This window comes from Rattus rattus, chromosome 8 (genome assembly GCF_011064425.1).
Source record: "Rattus rattus isolate New Zealand chromosome 8, Rrattus_CSIRO_v1, whole genome shotgun sequence".
Taxonomy (NCBI): Eukaryota; Metazoa; Chordata; class Mammalia; order Rodentia; family Muridae; genus Rattus; species Rattus rattus.
The window spans coordinates 9,660,651-9,679,280 of NC_046161.1; the positions used below are offsets into that span (position 1 = coordinate 9,660,651).

Here is an 18,630-nt window from a genome sequence, read left to right on the forward strand (position 1 = left end):
TGTTAAGCAAAGTTTAAAAATTGCTTTATTGACTTGAAGTACCAAATTCATAAAGATTAACATGTCGATCTATTCAAAATTAATAATTCACATTGACATGATAGATGTGTGTATTCAGTTCACATACTACCCTCATACTGTATGGAAAAAGCATGGGGTTCTCTATGAGTCAAATTAAACAGTGCTTAGCATAACATGATTACAAACAGGTACTGTCTAAAACCTGCAAATGCGTACATTTTCCAACACCCCCCATTCTCATTCTTTATTCCAAAATTTCATTTACTTCATTAACAACTGTTTAGAGTTTTATGAAGACATTGTGACATATTTCATGGGGAACTGACTTAAAATGTTTGGGTCTTTAATAGTAAATTTACTATTGATCAATGTCTGAAATACCAAAGCAAAACAAAGTCCTCTTGAAAACAGTACATTTAATGGTCATCTGGAGAAGGGAAAGTAGTGGGCACCTCATGCTCTGGGAAGATTTAAAAATAAGACTTCAAGCACTGACTATGGGGACACCCTCATATTCTGAATTTTCAAACCCAATTTACATATATACCTACTTAAAAAACACACCCACAAGTAAAAAACTGGTCATTTGTTTACAAAGTGCAGTGTTTGAATACAGGAAGTTCAAAGACACAGTGCGGCTTCTCTGCTGCAGAACTCCATCTCCATTTAGTTGTGCTGCACAGCACATCACACTGTAATGAAGCCTGGCCCTAACACCGGCCAGTAATGGCAGCTTAGCAAGCATGAGACCTGAAAAGTCTGCTCATGGTCCAGTAAGTACATTGTTTATGACCAGTAAGGTACATCATATGACCTGGTGTCAGTAATCCCAACACACATTACTTCTCTGCAATGAATTCTGTAAGGTTTGCATGTCCTTCAGTAACTGAAGATTTTTCCTGCTTTTTTCTCCAGGTCTCTGTTTGGTAAAATCCTTCTTACTTGTGGTCCTTGTAATTACAGATGTACGACTGCTGCTGTTTCCTTCTTCATCAAGAGTCTTCTTGTTACCTTTTAGTTCCTTCTGCTTATCTGTGTTTTGTTTCTCCAGCTGGCAAATAATCAAAGCAAGGAAAATAATGAATTCAATAAAAACATTTTCTTTTAGTTTTGGTTTTGATACAGGTTCTTGCTATGTTTAGTCTTAAACTATTAATTCTCCTGCCTCGACTTCTTAAGTACACCATTAACTTACATAATCTCCCTCTAACACTTAAGTGATAGATTCTAGGGTTTTTTTTAAAGCACATAAATCTACAGAAATTATAAATCACTTATGTAAAATAGACAACCAGGTAAATAAGTGTTATATAAATACTGTAATATTCTCCCGCAGGCTTCTAATACTTAAGAGTGCTCCCTGCTCGACCAGACTGTAAGCTCTTGAGTAGAGCTGCTAGTTAATTGGCAGTCCAGCCCCAACATTAACCACACAGTCAGGATTTCCTTGGGCAGGTTATTTCATTCACTGAGATACAGCCATAGCTCCCAGAAATATGGCCCCAGTTACTTTACCTGTATAATGGGTTTTAAGGAAATTAAGTGAGATGACATTCTCAATACACTTGGTTTTGTGCCAGTGAAACAGTTCTTCCATATCATACAGCATTTGGAAGCTTGAGAGGTATTTTTACTTTTAAAACCTACTTCAAATTTGTCCACGTCTCCCCAGACTCCAATTACTGTCAGCCGAGGAGCTGGACCCACTCCTGTTCTACCTCTGCCTCACAGTAATCTCAGATACATGGCCCATTTCTCTAGATGGGAACCCCAAGTAGGCTTACTAAACCTGAGTAAACCTTTTACGTTTAGTCACTATTTAATACAAGCAAACATACTATTTTTACATATTTTGACTTTGAAAACTGAAAATTCTGGCATATTTTAAGACAATTTAGTCAAAGTAAACTACTTAGATTTGCTCATAAAGCTAAGGAAATTATAGTCAGTAAAAACACATCTCCTGGGGTTGGGGATTTAGCTCAGTGGTAGAGCGCTTGCCTAAGAAGCGCAAGGCCCTGGGTTCGGTCCCCAGCTCCGAAAAAAAGAACCAAAAAAAAAAAAAAAAAAACACATCTCCTGAAACATAAGAACACTTCTTTACCTAACCTCTTAACACAGACTGACACCTTCGTGTCATCAGTTGATATACGTGGAAGGGTAAAAAGTGACAGGAGGAGGGCAGGCGTCACCTGGGCTTGGTATTTTCGAACTTTAGTTATCTGGTTGGCCTTCGCTTCCATTCTTCTCACTAACTCCTCCAGTTCACACTCCAGGTTGTCCTTCAGCTCCTCAGTTGGGGATTCCTGTATGAGTTTAGTAAGCTGCTGATGGTCACTGCATACAAAACACAAGAGGCTACTGAGCTCCTCAGTTAACGGTGGTGTCCTTTCTATGTCACTGTGCGACTCAATGGCCCCTTTTAACTGCTGAGCTCAGTCCCCTGCAAGGGCATCACACACAGGTGGCTCGTCACCACCTGTGACGTCAGCTCTAGGGACTCTGATGCCCTCTTCTGGCCTCCTTGGGCACCTGCACACATGTCATATACACATAGATAAAGACAAATGTTTACCAAATGAGGATACAGGCAAGTCTTCTTCATTCCAGACAAATTTGGGTCCAGCCAGGGTTGCAGGCTAATATGAACCCTTCTTTGGTCCCTAGCATCATATAAGTTGGTTGTGGTGTGGCACACCTGTAATTGCACTTTTATCTGCTTCTCCCACAGAATTACTTATAAAGCAAATTCTCCAGTGTTTTCAAACACTGTCCTAACTCATTAGTGACATTTGACTAACCCTCAATACTATTAAGCTTTTACCTGAGCTTTGGCATTTGACATCTAACAAAATGAGAAAGGGAGGTTTTCAGCAATGACAGGCTTATGTAACTCCCAGCTAGTGGGCTAGTGTAAGGATTATGTTCAACATCAGTGAATAAATTAGGATTAATAAATCCAAGCAGCTAAAAAATGTGATTTTAGAACTAAATGTAATTTTAAATTTAAAAAGTGTAAACTCACAAGCTCATTTGCCCAAATTCATCCTGTAACGTCTGTAAGACATCCGAAAGTTCTTCGTTAACACTGCTGGAGGGAGGCGCCACTGACTTCTTACTCTTACTACCTCGTGAACAAGCTTGCTTTGCCAAGGGCACACTGTTAACAACCCGGTCATTGCACAGGGCTCTGCTGTGATGCTTCATCAGATGCAAGACGTGCTGAACATTGGCTACCACGGCATGGCTGGGGCTGGTGGACTAAAGAGAAAAGTACATCAAGCAAACAGTGTTCTAGTTCTTACCCTGAGTAAGAGTACACCTCCTCTAAATCCTAAGGCATAAGTACTATGCTGTGGTAAATTAGCAACCAGCCATCCACCTGTATCAAAAGCCACGTAGTTGATTGATGTACTGACATCTTCAGTAAAGCACGTCCTGCTGGGGATGCAGCTTGGCTGGCAGGTCCGTAAGGAGCACGTAAGAGACCCTTCTTTGGTCCCCAGCATCATATAAATTGGTTGTGGTGCTGCACACCTGTAATTCCAGCCCTTGAGAGGCAAAGGCAGGAGAACCACAAACTACTCATCCTGTGCTACAGGAGGGTTCAAGACCACATCTAAAACCAAACAAAAAAGCCAACTGGCCTTGCCTCTTCTGTTCCTGGCGCCACCCTATTTTTCTACCCCAAATCCTGTGATGTGCTCCTAATAAGCCAAACAGCTAGGATGGAGAAAATGGCTCTATAATTGTAAAGCACAGCTCTACTTTCTGCGTCACCTTCTCCGGTCTCTGACTTATTCTGAGTAAATTGTGTCTGCAGATGACATTTCTTTGGTGAAGCAACTTTCATAACCTGCCTTAAAAGCCTAGTTCATATAAACCATTTCTAATGGTCTAGCTGGTTAACTACTGTACTTCTCAGCCCACTGACAACTTCTACATCTGTCTATTGTTTAGCACAATGTGCTTGTCTATTCTCAACTGTTTGTTCAGTTCCTGGAGCTGTAGAGATGCTGTGACCCTTTACTATATATAGTTCATGTTGTGGTGACTCCATCCATAAATTTATTTTCATTGCTACTTTATAACTACAATTTTGTGACAGTTATGATTATAATGTAATTCTGTTCTGATGATATTACCCCTGTGAAAGGGTCATTTGACTCCCAAAGGGGTTGAGAACCCTATCTTAGACTCTAACCAGATTTTTAGTTTTTTTGTTGTTTTTTCTAGACAGGGTTTCTCTGTGTGTGCAGCCATGGCTGTCCTGGAACTCACTATGTAGACCAGGGTGACTTCAAACCTGGAGATCTGCCTGCCCCTGCCTCCTAAGTGCACCACCACTGTCTGGCATGTGGTCTCTACTACTATAGCTCTGTCCTCTCTGTCACTGGCTTTCACTATGACCTCCTGCCTCAGCTTCCTTATAGTAGGAAGCACTAACATTTATCTGTCACAACATAAAAATAGAATAAAACCTTATGCTTTCTTGAACTTCTTGTTTCCAGTAGGAAATAATTTCAGTACCTGGCTGGGATTCATAGGTCAAGCAGACAACTTACTTGGAGGAATAACTTAAGACCTAATGTGCTTGATGCTTAAAAATGTTTCTTGTTTAGTTTGTCAATTTGTCTTGACTGGTTGCTGTGGGAAAAGAATCACACGGAGCAAACTCAAATGAGGTGATCCTAGGAATGAAAAGGTGGCTCATGACAATCAGAGTACTCACTACTTACCAGTAAACACACACAATGCACGCGCGCACACACGCGAGCGCACACACGCGAGCGCACACACACACACACACACACACACACACACACACACACACACCCCTCTCTGTCTGTCTCTGTCTCTCTCTCTCTCGGCCAGTGGGCCAAGTGCGTATACTTTAGTATGTGATGAAAAGTTCTGTCACTGTTAGTTTTCTGATTCATAGTGTAACTTTATGATCAGTTGAGTCTAGTAATGAAAAACTTGGGCTTATGGTCTTACTTTTCTAGTGACTCCTTTTTACATAGGCAAGGCTGTGTAACCATAAGTAAAAGGGGTTCTTCAGAGCTCATCGAGAACTAAGCAATTGTTAAACTTTTGGAATAACACTTCTAAAGAATATATAAAACAACTTCAAAAGGAGTTCACATTAAAGAGTCCTGTGTGATTAAAGGCTTCAATGACAATTAGCCAAAACAACAAAATGGGTGGAAGGGACTCTATACAGGACTGTATGGACAAATACAAAGAGGAACCGTCAATGGGGTAGGTAAATGATTATTACAGATTTAAACATCCTCTACAGGGACAGCATGATGGTTGGTGGGTACAAACAGCTGCTGTTCAAGCCTTATGACTTGAGTTCCATCTACAGAACCTGTGGTAGAAAGAGAGCTCCCTTCAAGTTGTACCCTGACCTTCCCATGGACTGGGTCAAAGTACCCCAACTCCCCATTTCTTATATTGAAAACAAAGTCTGAAATAAACACACAAATAACTTCACAACCATATATACTTATAGAGGCTTATACAAAGACTCAAGAAAAAGACCTAAGGTGGTGCCTTCTACAAGGTTTTACTAGGACCACATATAGTGGCTCATATCTATAAGTCCAGCACTCCCAAGGCCGATGCAGGATTTTTCTTTTAGTTCATGTCCCCTAAAATGTGTTCTGAAGACTGAAACAAGGTCTAAAGAGATGGCTCAACAGTTAAGAGCACTGGCTGCTCTTTCAGTGGAATTCAAAGTTCAATTTCCAGCACCCACATGGCAGGTTACTCTAAAAGCTGCCCCTCGAAATTCTAGTCCTGGGGGACCCAATACCCTCTTCTGGCCCCCATGAGCACTAAACACAGATATACACATAGAGACAGGCAAAGGCAAAACACCCATATACATACACTTAAAAGGAAATAAAAAAGCTAAAGACAGTGAAAATAATTTAAATATAAAAATCAGTAGCTACAACTCACCGTTCCAGCAACAAAAGGCATATCACCTAAGCACAATCTGTAATGTGGCTGTGCACCAAAGTTGTTCCTAGAACCTTTCTGGATGGAGAAAAAAGAAAATCATTTTATTTTATTTTGTTTTGGTGAACCAATCCATGACTCCTGCTCACTGTTGGGTCATACTATTGGGTTCCTTGTCGTACCACTCACTTTTTTCTCTCTGCAGAAACCAAGCTACTTAAGCAAGCTACTTACTTGCCACAGTTTAATAGGATACAGCTCATTATGGAAAAAGCATGGCAACCATAGGTCTGGGGGTGGTGCGTATTTATCACACTGTACCAACAGGAAGTAAAGACAGAGGACAAGTGGGTCAGGCTAAGAACCTCAAGGCCCACTTTCCAGTGACTTATGGGAGACATTTTACATTTAAACCACACTTGTTTATATTGGGATCATACAGTGTTGAAGAACCTAGAATTACTACTTGATGGCTAAGGGCGTTGGAAGGATACTAACAAAACAGTTGTCAGGTTTACGTAGTGGAACAAAGCATTTAAGAGCAAAGGTAGTAAGAGGCTGAGTATTTCTAGTATTTTTATGATCTTTTATAGTTTCCAATTTTCATATAGGTCCTCACGACCAAGGTAAGAATTCATGAGTAAATCTTATCCTCACCTTTGAACACAGAAACTAAGAATGAGAGTCACTTCCCAAGGTTCTAATACTACACAGCTCTGAGTATTTTTCACACAAATTATTACAAAATTAGTACTTTGACTGGTTCGGTTTTCATACCTTTTCTGGTGGTTTTGACTTCTTTTTCTTTATTTTTCTAGTGCTGGTTGAAACACATGAAGTATTTCTATCTTCAAATACAAGTCTATTCGCTTCTATACCACTCTGTAACTAGAAAAAAATAGCATGGAGTTAATGATGCAAAATAAACACAATTCACAGTTGAGATGCCAAGTAAGTCTGTATAATACAGTGTGAGTCATCTCAATGACAGAGACAGCATGGCTGTACTATGTCTTCGGTCTCTCATAGGTGAACTGCTGACCCACGGCTGGTTGTGTACTGCCTGGAAGCATTGTTTGGTGGTTTGCAAATTCTAGTTCAGAAAGTAAACGGAATGTATGCAGCTCCAAACTGACAGCACGCTATGTTCTCTTTTAACAATCACGATTACCGTAAAAGCAGACCCACGGCAACTCAAGAGCAAAATAGATTCCTTCCCGTTTAAAGCTCAAAAGCAGCAATAATTGTTTCAGCAACTGTTATCTTTTTTTTTTTTTCTTTCTTAAAGTTGCACTTTTCTGGGCTGGATAGACTGCTAGGCTTAAGAGCACTTTCTGGATGTTCCCACCCACATGGCAGCTTTTTAAACTATTTAATCCCATATTCAAGGGTCCAGCACCCTATTCTGGCCTCTGCAAGCATTGTACACATGTGGCATATATACAGAACATGCAGGCAAAACTCCCACATACATAAAATAAATCATAGGGGAAAGCCGCAACTTCCTCCAAACTATCTTTCAATAGCCCTGCTCTCCATAGAATTCATAAGGGGCTATTTTGTCTCTCTATATACCCAAAAGCCTGGAGTTTGGTAAAAATTCCAATTGGCAGATTTGTCCTCTAAAGAGTTTACAATTTCTATGTGAGGATAAGTTCCCCAGAAGTTATCACTGAGCTTTAAGAAACAGCAGAAGTAATGAATGAAACATAAAGAACACTGAGAACATTCCTTCCCCATCTCATGCATTCTGAGGCATGCCAGGCTCTCCACCCTCAGGAGCATGCCATTCTTGGGCATACTTTAGTGACAGTTTGTATGAGAACAACCCCACAGGAAATCATCCTTACAATGTCAACAAGGGTCAGCAGTAACAGAAACCACTCAAGAGACACTTTTTGATTCTAGCTTATATATCTAGTTTTCCTAGCTGATTTCCTGTATGTATGCCTGAATTTTAAAGTGTTTTATTATCATTTCTTGTTTGAGTTCCCTAGCAATATAAAACCCAGGCTAACTAATTTGTTTGGGATTATACAAATCAGAACCAACAAGATACAGAAATGTATCTGCCTCCACTACTATGGCATTCACCATCAGAACTCAAACTGTTAACAATTCATTAATCAATGAATCTGACCATTCCTATTTGGCACACAAGGGCTATACACCATAATTTAATAAAGAACACATATGCACAGTTACATCTAAGGAATAGAAACAGTAAAATAGTTTTCTCGAAAGTAGGAAGAAATTCTCTAAAAATCAAAACTGGTTAAATGGCCATTAACTCAACAAGTACACAGACAGTAAATCTACAATCCTATCAGTTTTAGTAAAAAAAAAAAAAAAAAGAATGACTCAAAGAAGCACCAGAAGAAAAAAAAATGCAATGTTTCTATTCCTACAAGAGCATCTATGAGAATGCAGGACCCTAGCCACAGTGCCACAGACAACTATAAAGCCTCTACCAGGAAGCTCTGCGATGAGAACCTGCTTCTGGGTTACTGTGATAAAGTCACACTGTCATAACTTTAGAGAGGTTAGAAAAGAGAGACTATCTGGAAGATATCTTAACAAATAAATAATCAAAGAAATGTCTCTAGCTAAATCATAAAAATGTCTCTAGCTAAATCATAAAACAACTTTATCGTACAGAGTCTACGTAGTATTTTATTTTTCTTGCAGTGTCTTGGGTAACGCAGTTCTGGTAGGAATACATAAACTGAGGCTTTAAATCTACACAATTCTACCTCCAAGAGTAGGGTTTGCTCTTCTACTAGGACAGGCCACTAGCTTAACACTTCTGTTCTGGTATGTTAACAGTCTCAAGGGAAGTGGCAGTTTTTTGCTGCAGTAGTGAGGACGGAACCAAGTGTCTTATGAATGAATGCCAGGTAATTGTTCTACCATTCAACTTTACCTCCAACCCAAAACACACTTTTATACTGAACACTGCAATGATCTGGGACTGGATCATACCTTAGCTTTACATGAACAGTACTGTGTCTGACCTGTTTTTACCTCACAAGTATCTTTTTAACTTATATGTATGGATGTTTTGCCTGCATTTATGTATGTGCATGTGCCTGGTGGCGGAGGTGATTGTGAGCCACATGTGGGTTGCTCAGAACTGAATCAGGTCAGTTGTAAAGACAACAAAATGTTCTAATCCTCTGCAACATCCCTCCAGCTCCAACCTCAAAGGTTTTAAACTACTAATTCAGACTCTGTAATTTGAAACATCAAAAGACTGCTCAAATTTTACTTTGTAAATTACATTCCTAGTTTCCATTACTAAGCTATCACATGACTCTGCTGTGCTCGTGTATAACTGTTCACCACTAGAACCCCTGCTTGTCCTTCCACTCACCTCCGCTGCCCGAGCCTGCATACGCTTCCTTTCCTGCTCTTCTTCATGGAGTTTGGACTCCAACTCTTGCATTTTTTTCTAGTAATAACAATATCAAAACAGTAATGGTTAAAAGTATCTTTTTGTAGAATTTTAAAGCTAGTTAAAATAAGCATGTTAGTTCGTGCCACTAGTGGTCCAGGCCTTGATAACTTCCATGACACTCCCCTAATAGTGTCCTACTAGATCAACTGACAGTAATTAGTGAGGTAGTTGTAAGTTAAGTGGCCAAATTATGAAGGAAATCTGTGATCGAAGAACACAGGTTGTATAAAGGTAAAGACTACATAAAGACAAATCTAGATCTTCATTCTGTAGTATTAAATATCTTCAGGGTAAAACACAGAAATAAAATTAGTTCAGAAAAAAAGTTACATGATACCAGATTTAAATATCAAAAACACTTCACTTTTCAGTTTAAAAAAAACAAAACAAAACAAAACAAAAAACAAAAAACTACCTTAGGTTGGGGATTTAGCTCAGTGATAGAGCGCTTGCCTAGCAAGCACAAGGCCCTGGGGTTCGGTCCCCAGCTCCGAAAAAAAAAAAAAAAAAAAAAAGAAAAGAAAAAACTACCTTAGGCTCAGCCACCAAAATTGCAGAATGTCAACATTCCTTTTCAAATTATTTTTTCTCTTTAAAGACTATGTATAAGAAAGACCTTTACATTATAAATACCCATGTTTATGAACAACTGACAGCCACAGCATTCTACATCAGTAGGTAAAGTCATGTTCACTGACTTCTGCAAGGGCCTGCATTGCGGTGAGTCTGTTATATTCCTGTTCAAGAAGATCCAGTTTTTCCAGCTGGCTCTGAACATGGCTTTGATCATGCTGCCGTTCTCTTTCTAGCGAAACCTGAGAAACAGCATCGAGATATAATATTACAATATGATCATCAGAAAGCTGTAGACTCTGCATACAGCCAACATCATACTATGTGTAATTGCCTATCCTTTCAGATTTGTTGGTATGGAAAGACGTTCTAGGAATAGAACACTAACACCTCAAGGGTATAACGACCCCTTGTCTCACTGTTTATGTATCATGGCATGCCTCGGAAGGTCAGAGGACACCATAGACAAGCTAGTTCCTGTTTGCCATGTGGGTCTGAGGGATCACATCTGTTTTCCAGACCTCGCTGCAAATACCTTTTTACACTAAGCCATCTCGCCAGCCTTGGAATATTGCTCTCAACATATGGTATTTTACCTAGTATGCAGTTTTATATAAGGAAAACATGCCTATACCCTATAATAAGGAGATTCTAAGGAACACAGACTATATAAATACACAAAGACTTCTAGTCAGTTGGGTCCTATTAAATAATTTCTTAATAGATATGAGAACTTGTATGCATTTATTTCCTTTCCTTTAAACTTAGGATCTGATTTGGAAAGACTGCCCATATACTTAAAGAATGATGGTCTCAGGGTCAAAATAAAATACACTAAATGGATATATTTGTAAAAGCCCAACACTAAGAACCTAAGTATGCCATTTTTCCACATGTCCATGACAATAGGGAATTATACAAGAGAAATTTCTAATCAAACTTTCCATAGTAAAATTAAATTGTCCACATGAAAAGGATATTTAAAAAATATAATGGGCACTGATGTTGAAATTGTCCTCTACAAATGTAGCAAGTTATTTAAATACAAAGACTGATGCAACAGAAGGAAATACTTTGTTAAAATGTAACGAGTGTAGTAACTGGGCACACAGCTCATCTGGTAGAGTGCTTACCTAGCATCAGAGAGGCCTTGGATGTGAGCCAGAGCACTTCACACACCATGTACAGAGCAGTGGTGTGTACCTACAATCTCAGCACTCTGCAGATGGACTCAGGAAGACCAGAAGGGCCAGGTTATTCCTGGACAACATAAATGATCAGCCTAGGCTATATGAGATCCTGTTTCAATAACCACCTACTTACAAGGTATAATGCAGGCTCCAAACATTAACATGATTATCTTTCAAATATAAGCATGTACAAGAATCGTAATAGAGCCAATCAAGCCAATCTATTCCACCGAGCCCAAGGCCTTGTTATCAGCATGTGTTAAAGTAACAGTGCCATCAGACCTCCAGGTCTGCGGATCATGTCACCATTCTTGATTTCATCTCAGAGGGGCCATACCTGCTTTTCTAAGACAGATGTTCTCTCCATTTCTGCATGCTTTATCATATTTCGCATGTATTCCAATTGTTTTTCTAAAAGATTACATTTATTTTCTGCAGCTACCAACTGAGATGCCAGTTCTAAAATGAATACATACAAAAACGTAGGAATTAGCTAACACACAGACTTGTCCCAACAGCTTTTAAGCAGGAACTGGACTTGCAGTAAATTCGTGGGGCATAGGTAGTAAGGCTCATGGTGGAATGCCATGCTCAGTATGCCAGAGTACCACAAAACAAAACAGCAGCCCTCCCATGCCCCCAGTCCCTTCCCTCTCAGTCCTCCTAGAAACCTTTCTGGACGACTTAGGTTCTTCCTTTCCAGAGTCAGATATGCCACACATTGCCACACACTTATTAGCTCTATGCACGATGTCACCTGCTCCTCACAATACACCTGATTATGATGTAATTCTGTAATGGCTAGACAGTGACAACTATAAAATACCAGTGTGCAATTTTGAAATAACTTCACAATACTTGGATAGATTTTAGTTTCTTTTATAATTAAACACACCTTGATTGTGCTTTGATTCTTCATTCTTTGAGTTCTCCCTCTCTTGTATCTGTTCATCCAATACTTTCTTATACTCAATTGTCTCCCTAGACAAGGTTTTCACACTTTCTTCTGCCCGAATTCTTTCCAGTTCCAGGCGTCGAATCTTATCTTGAAGATTCTTAAGAGCAGAAAATATGGCTGCCAAATATAAAAAGCACACCACACAGTAAGTTAGGTATGCACACGGATAAGTTAACCAAAAAAGAAAATTTTGTCTGAAAGATTCTTACTCTGTACCCCAGGGTGACCTCAAAAAAAAAAAAAAAAAAAATCACAGTAATCCTGCCTGCGCCTTCCTTCTAAGGACTGGGTTAGAGGTGCGAGGCAGAGAGCCCAGCTCTGGAGGGACTTTCAGAAGACTGATGCAAGTCACACAGCAGAATTCTGTGTTCACAAAGCACTTCCTATGCACAGTCATTTCAAAGGTTCTACCAGTTACTCAAGTAAAAATTAAAAACCATCACTGTGTTAAATCACATCAGAGTTTTAACTGTTGAAAACAAGACCAAAAATCTTGGCTAATTACATATAAATTCACAGCTGTCCTAAGGTGCTCTGAGTAAGAAAAGCCCCCGTAGGCTTATATTTGGTGAACAAGGAATGGTACTACTTGTTGGGATAGATAGAGCCTCGCTGGGTGAAATGTCACTAGGGGTGGGCTTTGGGGTTGCAGAAGTCTAAACCAGGCTCAATGTCTCTCTCTCCCTGCTACCTTTGGATCTGGTGTAGAACTCAAATATACCTGTCTTAGGGTTTTACTGCTGTGAACAGACACCATGACCAAGGCAAGTCTTATAAAGGACAACATTTAATTGGGGCTGGCTTACAGGTTCAAAGGTTCAGTCCATATCAAGGCAGGAGCATTGCAGCATCCAGGCAGGCATGGTACAGACAGAGCTGAGAGTTCTACATCTTCACCTGAAGGCAGCTAGCAGAAGACTGGCTTCTAGGCAGTTACAATAAGGATCTTAAAGCCCACACCCACAGTGGCACACCTATTCCAACAAAGCTACACCTTCTAATAGTGTGGCACACCTATTCCAACAAAGCTACACCTTCTAATAGTGCCACTCCCTGGGCCAAGCATATAAACAGCTCCTCCAGTACTATGCCTGCCATGTTTCCTATCATGGTGATAATGGACTGAAGCTCAGAACAGAAAGCTAGCCCCAATTAAATGTCCTTTGGACAAGACTTGCCTTGGTTGTGGTGTCTCTTTACAGCAGTGGAAACCCCAAGACATATCTCTGGTCTGTTGATACCTCTCTGAGGCACACATTTATTTGTTCGTGTATCCCTGGCAACAGGCACACAATAGACGTCTCGGTCTTTTTGTTGTATGTACACACAAGTATATAAGTATCACGTAGAGGTCAAATATGCACTTGGCTACTATCCTCAGGTAACACATGTTTGTTCTGTCAAGGCTTCCACAACTGAGGCTCACTGATTAAAGGTATGTTGGCTGGACAGTAAGCCCCAGAGATCTAGCTGTCTGCCTCTGCCACACAGCACTGGGAATAGCAACAAAGTTCCTGGCTTAAAAAAAAGTATTGCTGGGGCTGGGGATTTAGCTCAGTGGTAGGCGCTTACCTAGGAAGCGCAAGGCCCTGGGTTCGGTCCCCAGCTCCAAAAAAAACCAAAAAAAAAAAAAAAAAAAAAAAAAAGTATTGCTTTTGTTTACTCTTTGACACCTTTTTAGATCATATGTAACACTTCCTATCACTCTCCCAGGACTTGGCCCCCACCAACACACGCCCTCCCAATGTCTGTCTTCTGTAGAAAAATGTAATTCAGAGTCCAAGTAGTGCTATCTACAGATGATCCTTACTTTTTACAGAGGTATTTATTTATTTAATGAGTATGCATGTTTTGCCTGCATATTTCTGTGTGTGTGTGTGTGTGTGTGTGTGTGTGTGTGTGTGTGTGTGTGTGAATGTGTGTGTGTAGCCTGTGCATAAAAGTAGTGTCAGATTAACTGGGACTAGAGTTACAAACAGTTGTGAATTGCCATCTGAGTGGCAGGAATTGAGCTCAGATTCTCCTGAAGAGCTGCTAGTGCTCCTAACTACTGAGCCATCTCTCTGCCTCCTACCTGAGACTGGTTCCTGACTGATTCTGGAGATGACAGACTAGTATAAGTAACAACGTATTTTAGGTTCCATGAGTTGGTGAAGAATGTTCAGCAGTCTATATGAAAACACAATTCACAGAAGTAAAGGGGACGACAACATCAGGCGTCATATTGAGGAAGTTTCCACTAACAAGGGAACAAATGGCGTTTACTTTGTCACGGTTGATTACCTCTGCTGTTGCTTTCCGGATAGGCAAACGTGGGCTTATTTGGGGAGCGTCTCAGATCGCTGTTAAGGAAAGGCTTATCAGGTGGATACAATACATATGGTGATGAAGAATGATGAACCATATTTCCATCAGACCTTGATGGTTCAGCTAGGACACTCTGAAAAACAAAATACTGCAATTACCTTTCAAATATCTAAACCAAATGTCAAGATATAATTTTTAGGGTTAAATGTTTACCAATTTACACATGCTCAAACAACCTAAATACAAATATTTAGGCAAGTTAAATCTTTCAGATCAGGAATAGGTACAAATTGCTGAATTACTCTATCCTCGATAAAATACAATGTTTTTATTGATTACTTGGGAATTTCAAAGCATGCACTCCTGACACTCTCACTTCCCAGTCCTCCTATGCCCAACCTCCCATCCTAGTGAACTGCACCCTCCACCCAAAGAAACTATTGTCCATATATTCACTGGAGTATGGTCAAATTCCCAGTGGCCAGACCCTCAAAGAAAACCGAGTCCTTCTCCACCTGTACCCCAGAGGCCATCAATTGTGGAGATCTACACACAATTTATCTTTGTGTAGTCTTTACCACAATTTTTAAGAATTCTTTTCAATTACTTCCTGTTTAGGCTGTTACTTTTGGGAGGGAGGATGAAGGGTTGTCCCAGAAGTCTTTTATGTCCCCCTTTCTCAACTGTGAATCTGTAGTTGTCAATATCACTACAAAAAGAACCTCCCTTCCCTGTACTGTCCACATGAGCATGGATCATGGACTTCTAATCTATGTGGCTTCTGACAAGAGCATGGACCATGAATATCATCAAGGTTTCCAGCATCTGCACATGCCAAGGACCTCAGCATGGTCTCCAGTGACAGTACAAAGACATCAACATGGCCACCTATCAAAGCATAAGCCACAGACACCATTGTAACCCTCAGCTGCAGCACAGGTCAAGGACAGCACATGACCTCTGGGGTCAACACAGGCTACAAAGGCCCATACAGTCCCACGAAACCCATACACATCATCAACATGACTTTAGGCAGCAGCACAGATCACAGACATTTGTATGGCCTTAGGTGGCAGCCCAGTCCATGGACATCAACAAAGCCCCCCCTGCTGCAGTGGCCTCAGGTGGCTGCACAGTCCACTCACATCAAGATGGCCCCTGCTGGCAGTATGGGCTTCGGGTAGCAGCTTCTAACACCGACATCTAAATGGCCCTCGGTTGTAACATCTGTAGAAACAAGGCTCCAGCTGCGGGAAGACCATGGACCCAGACATGGTCCTCTTGCAGCAACACAGCCCATAGATTCCAGCATGTTCTTTTCTTAAAGAATTTATATTTAGCTCCCAAAAAGGGGAAACAATTGTAAAACACCTTCAGGCTTATCAGATATTCTCATAGCATCTGTCATGAATCTGTCAGATTTGACATTATGTTCTACATGACCTATATTTACCACAGTCTACCTCTGAATGTTAACGAGAATTTTAGCAGTGGTGAGTTTATAGTGTTGGACACTCAGGAAAGAGGGAAGTCATGGAGGTTCTAGGAGCCAAGGCAGAAGACAGGATGACTGCCAGCTGTTCAGAGTTCTCACACACTCATCGGCCTTCTCAGTGTCATAACACATTAGGATTTTCAATCTTGTATTAGTGAAGTCTGCAAAGGAATGATGGGTATTCGCAACAATAAACCATGTATGTCCTGGAGTAAGCAGAACTCTCCAAATACCTGTATAATAATAAAAATTTATTTTGAAAGTAACCTGAAAAACAGTTAAGTTTTCACTTCTTAAAATATTGTCAATGTTATTATGAATTGTCTGGTACCTTGATCTTACATATTTCTAACAGAGAACACTGTGTTTTTATTGGTTAGCTAGACACAGCTAGAATCCCATCATTTAACATTCAAGCTAAACTAAGTGATTTTGTTATAGTTCCCCCTCACGAAAGCAGAAAAATTTATGTGATCACTTGAACTGAATAAACTAGTTCTAAACAGAAAACCCATGAACTAGCTCTTCCTTCTTCCAAAACTAGCAGCAAGCCTATAACCTGTCTGTCTCCACTTAGCTTTTCAAAGTCTCACCTCCTCAGATTAAACCCCTCCTGGTGTCTCTATTTCCCTTCTCCACTACATCTGTCCCAGGGCCAGGAAAGGGGAAAGACAAAACCTTTTCCTGAACTACAAGACTCTTCAACCCTAGACTGATCTTGAGTTTTTTTTTAAAACAAACTCTAGTGCAGTAGATAAAGGTACGTGCTGAACAAGCCTAATGAATCAAGTTTACTTCCCAGAATCCACTTAATGGTGAAAGGAGACAACTCCAAAACTGTCCTGTGACCTCCAAAAACAAACTGCGGCAGGTGCACCTCCCCACATCATCATGCACACATCAATTAAAACTATCAAAATTTTAAGTAAAATAATCTTTCAAAGGATGTTTACAATTGGTACTCTAAGTCACCCCTCTTTACTCATTCCTAAGAAGCAAACAGCTCATCAAACTCACCAGTTCCTCTACATTGCTGAGTTCAGCAATCTCTCAGAAGCATGGATCACATTTCTGTGATCGTTCACCTAACCCTCAGTGGAGGAAGCCAACAAGGATTTCCCCTTAATCCCATAGACTCTCCTTCATCGACTCCCTGGATCTCTAACCGCCTGGAAAGTCTCATCTACTCTCAGGCTCTTCATTTTTATTTGTCTTTCAAATTTAAAACAGAATGGAGATCTCAATCTACAACTCTAAATTCACATTATTCACTAGCTACTTGGATGTCTCAACTAACATGCAGCATGGTTATAACTAAAGTCTTGGTTAGTCCCCAAATCTGCTCCTCTGCCAGCACTGCCATTTACCAAACTGCTCTACAGAAAACCCCAATAGAGGTAATTTTCATTTACCTCTCATCTACTCTCTGCAAATCATCCAGGGTTCTTTCTCCATAACATATTTAGAATCTTTTATACTTTAATATTGCTATAGCTCTATTTTTAGTTTGAATTACTTGAAACACCACTTTTCACATTTCTTTTTTTTTTTTTTTTTTTTTTTTCGAGCTGAGGACCAACCCAGGGCCTTGAGCTTGCTAGGCAAGTGCTCTACCACTGAGCTCAATCCCCAACCCCTCACTTTTCACATTTCTTAAGTCTGCTCTTCCAATCAGCTTGCTAGTGATAATGATCCTTAAAAAACTGAGTCAAGTTAATAGATCTAATCAAAACCCCATGGACTACACCTCAAAATTCTTACCACTCACACAATTCCCACATAATGTAGCAAGTACCAGGTTAACCCTTATATCGTTTCCTGACACTTTCTTTTGATAGTCTCCCTACCAGTTTTTCAGCAATACGGACTTTGATTTCAAATACCCACAATCCACTCTTATTTTCTTATTTAAAGATTTATTCATTTATTATATATAAGTACACTGTAGCTGTCTTCAGATACACCAGAAGAGGGCATCGGATCTCTTTACAGATGATTGTGAGCCTCCATGTGGTTGTTGGGAATTGAACTCAGGACCTCTGGAAGAGTAGTCGGGTGCTCTTAACCACTGAGCCATCTCTCCAGCCCTACTCTTATTTTCATTGCTGCAATTATTCTGCTTGCAAAGGTCCCTTCCTACCTTCAGTTGCCTGCTTACAGCCTAACACGGAGGCATTTTCTTGTTACCCTACTAACAGCACCTTTCTATCAACGCATCTCCAAACCTTTTATTTCAAACACTATTGTTACACACATGTACTATGGTGGAGTAAAAATAGTTTCTCTTCTGTTCCCAACTCCAAACAGAGTCACAAGATCTATTTTTCCATGAAACAGGCTTTAAATTTCTGCTGGGTCTACCCTAAGGACTAGGGATTAACTGCATCCCTGTGGCCCTGCCTTGATGGCCTTGAGTGCAGTTCAATCTAAGTTGCCTGAGTTTCCAATTTCTAAGTTTTGAGAGCAAAGAAAGAGCTCTCCTTCCCCAGGTTTAATCAACTGTATCTCATATAATTCATGCATCTGCTGACACTTAGTTCTGATAGTTTTTCCTTTACCTTCCGTTGACCTGACAATGGATTAACTCCCAATGACTTGCTTCATCTCTTCACCTTAATCTTCTCTAGATCTTTGGCAAAGGTACACCCCAGTGTTTGGA

General features: G+C 40.2%; 1 protein-coding gene across 1 annotated transcript in view; it reads right to left on the reverse strand.

The window, feature by feature from the left end:
• Cep57 (centrosomal protein 57) overlaps positions 1-18,630 on the reverse strand; it is a 20,296-nt gene continuing 1,666 nt past the window's right edge. The window contains exons 2-11 of the mRNA XM_032909649.1: positions 14,453-14,609; positions 12,107-12,286; positions 11,549-11,670; positions 10,147-10,263; positions 9,365-9,442; positions 6,769-6,879; positions 5,992-6,069; positions 3,047-3,282; positions 2,214-2,358; positions 1-1,072 (exon numbers count right to left, since the gene is read on the reverse strand). Coding sequence (XP_032765540.1) covers positions 842-1,072; positions 2,214-2,358; positions 3,047-3,282; positions 5,992-6,069; positions 6,769-6,879; positions 9,365-9,442; positions 10,147-10,263; positions 11,549-11,670; positions 12,107-12,286; positions 14,453-14,609 — 1,455 coding nt within the window. The 3' untranslated portion in view covers positions 1-841. The remainder of the gene's footprint in view (positions 1,073-2,213; positions 2,359-3,046; positions 3,283-5,991; positions 6,070-6,768; positions 6,880-9,364; positions 9,443-10,146; positions 10,264-11,548; positions 11,671-12,106; positions 12,287-14,452; positions 14,610-18,630) is intronic.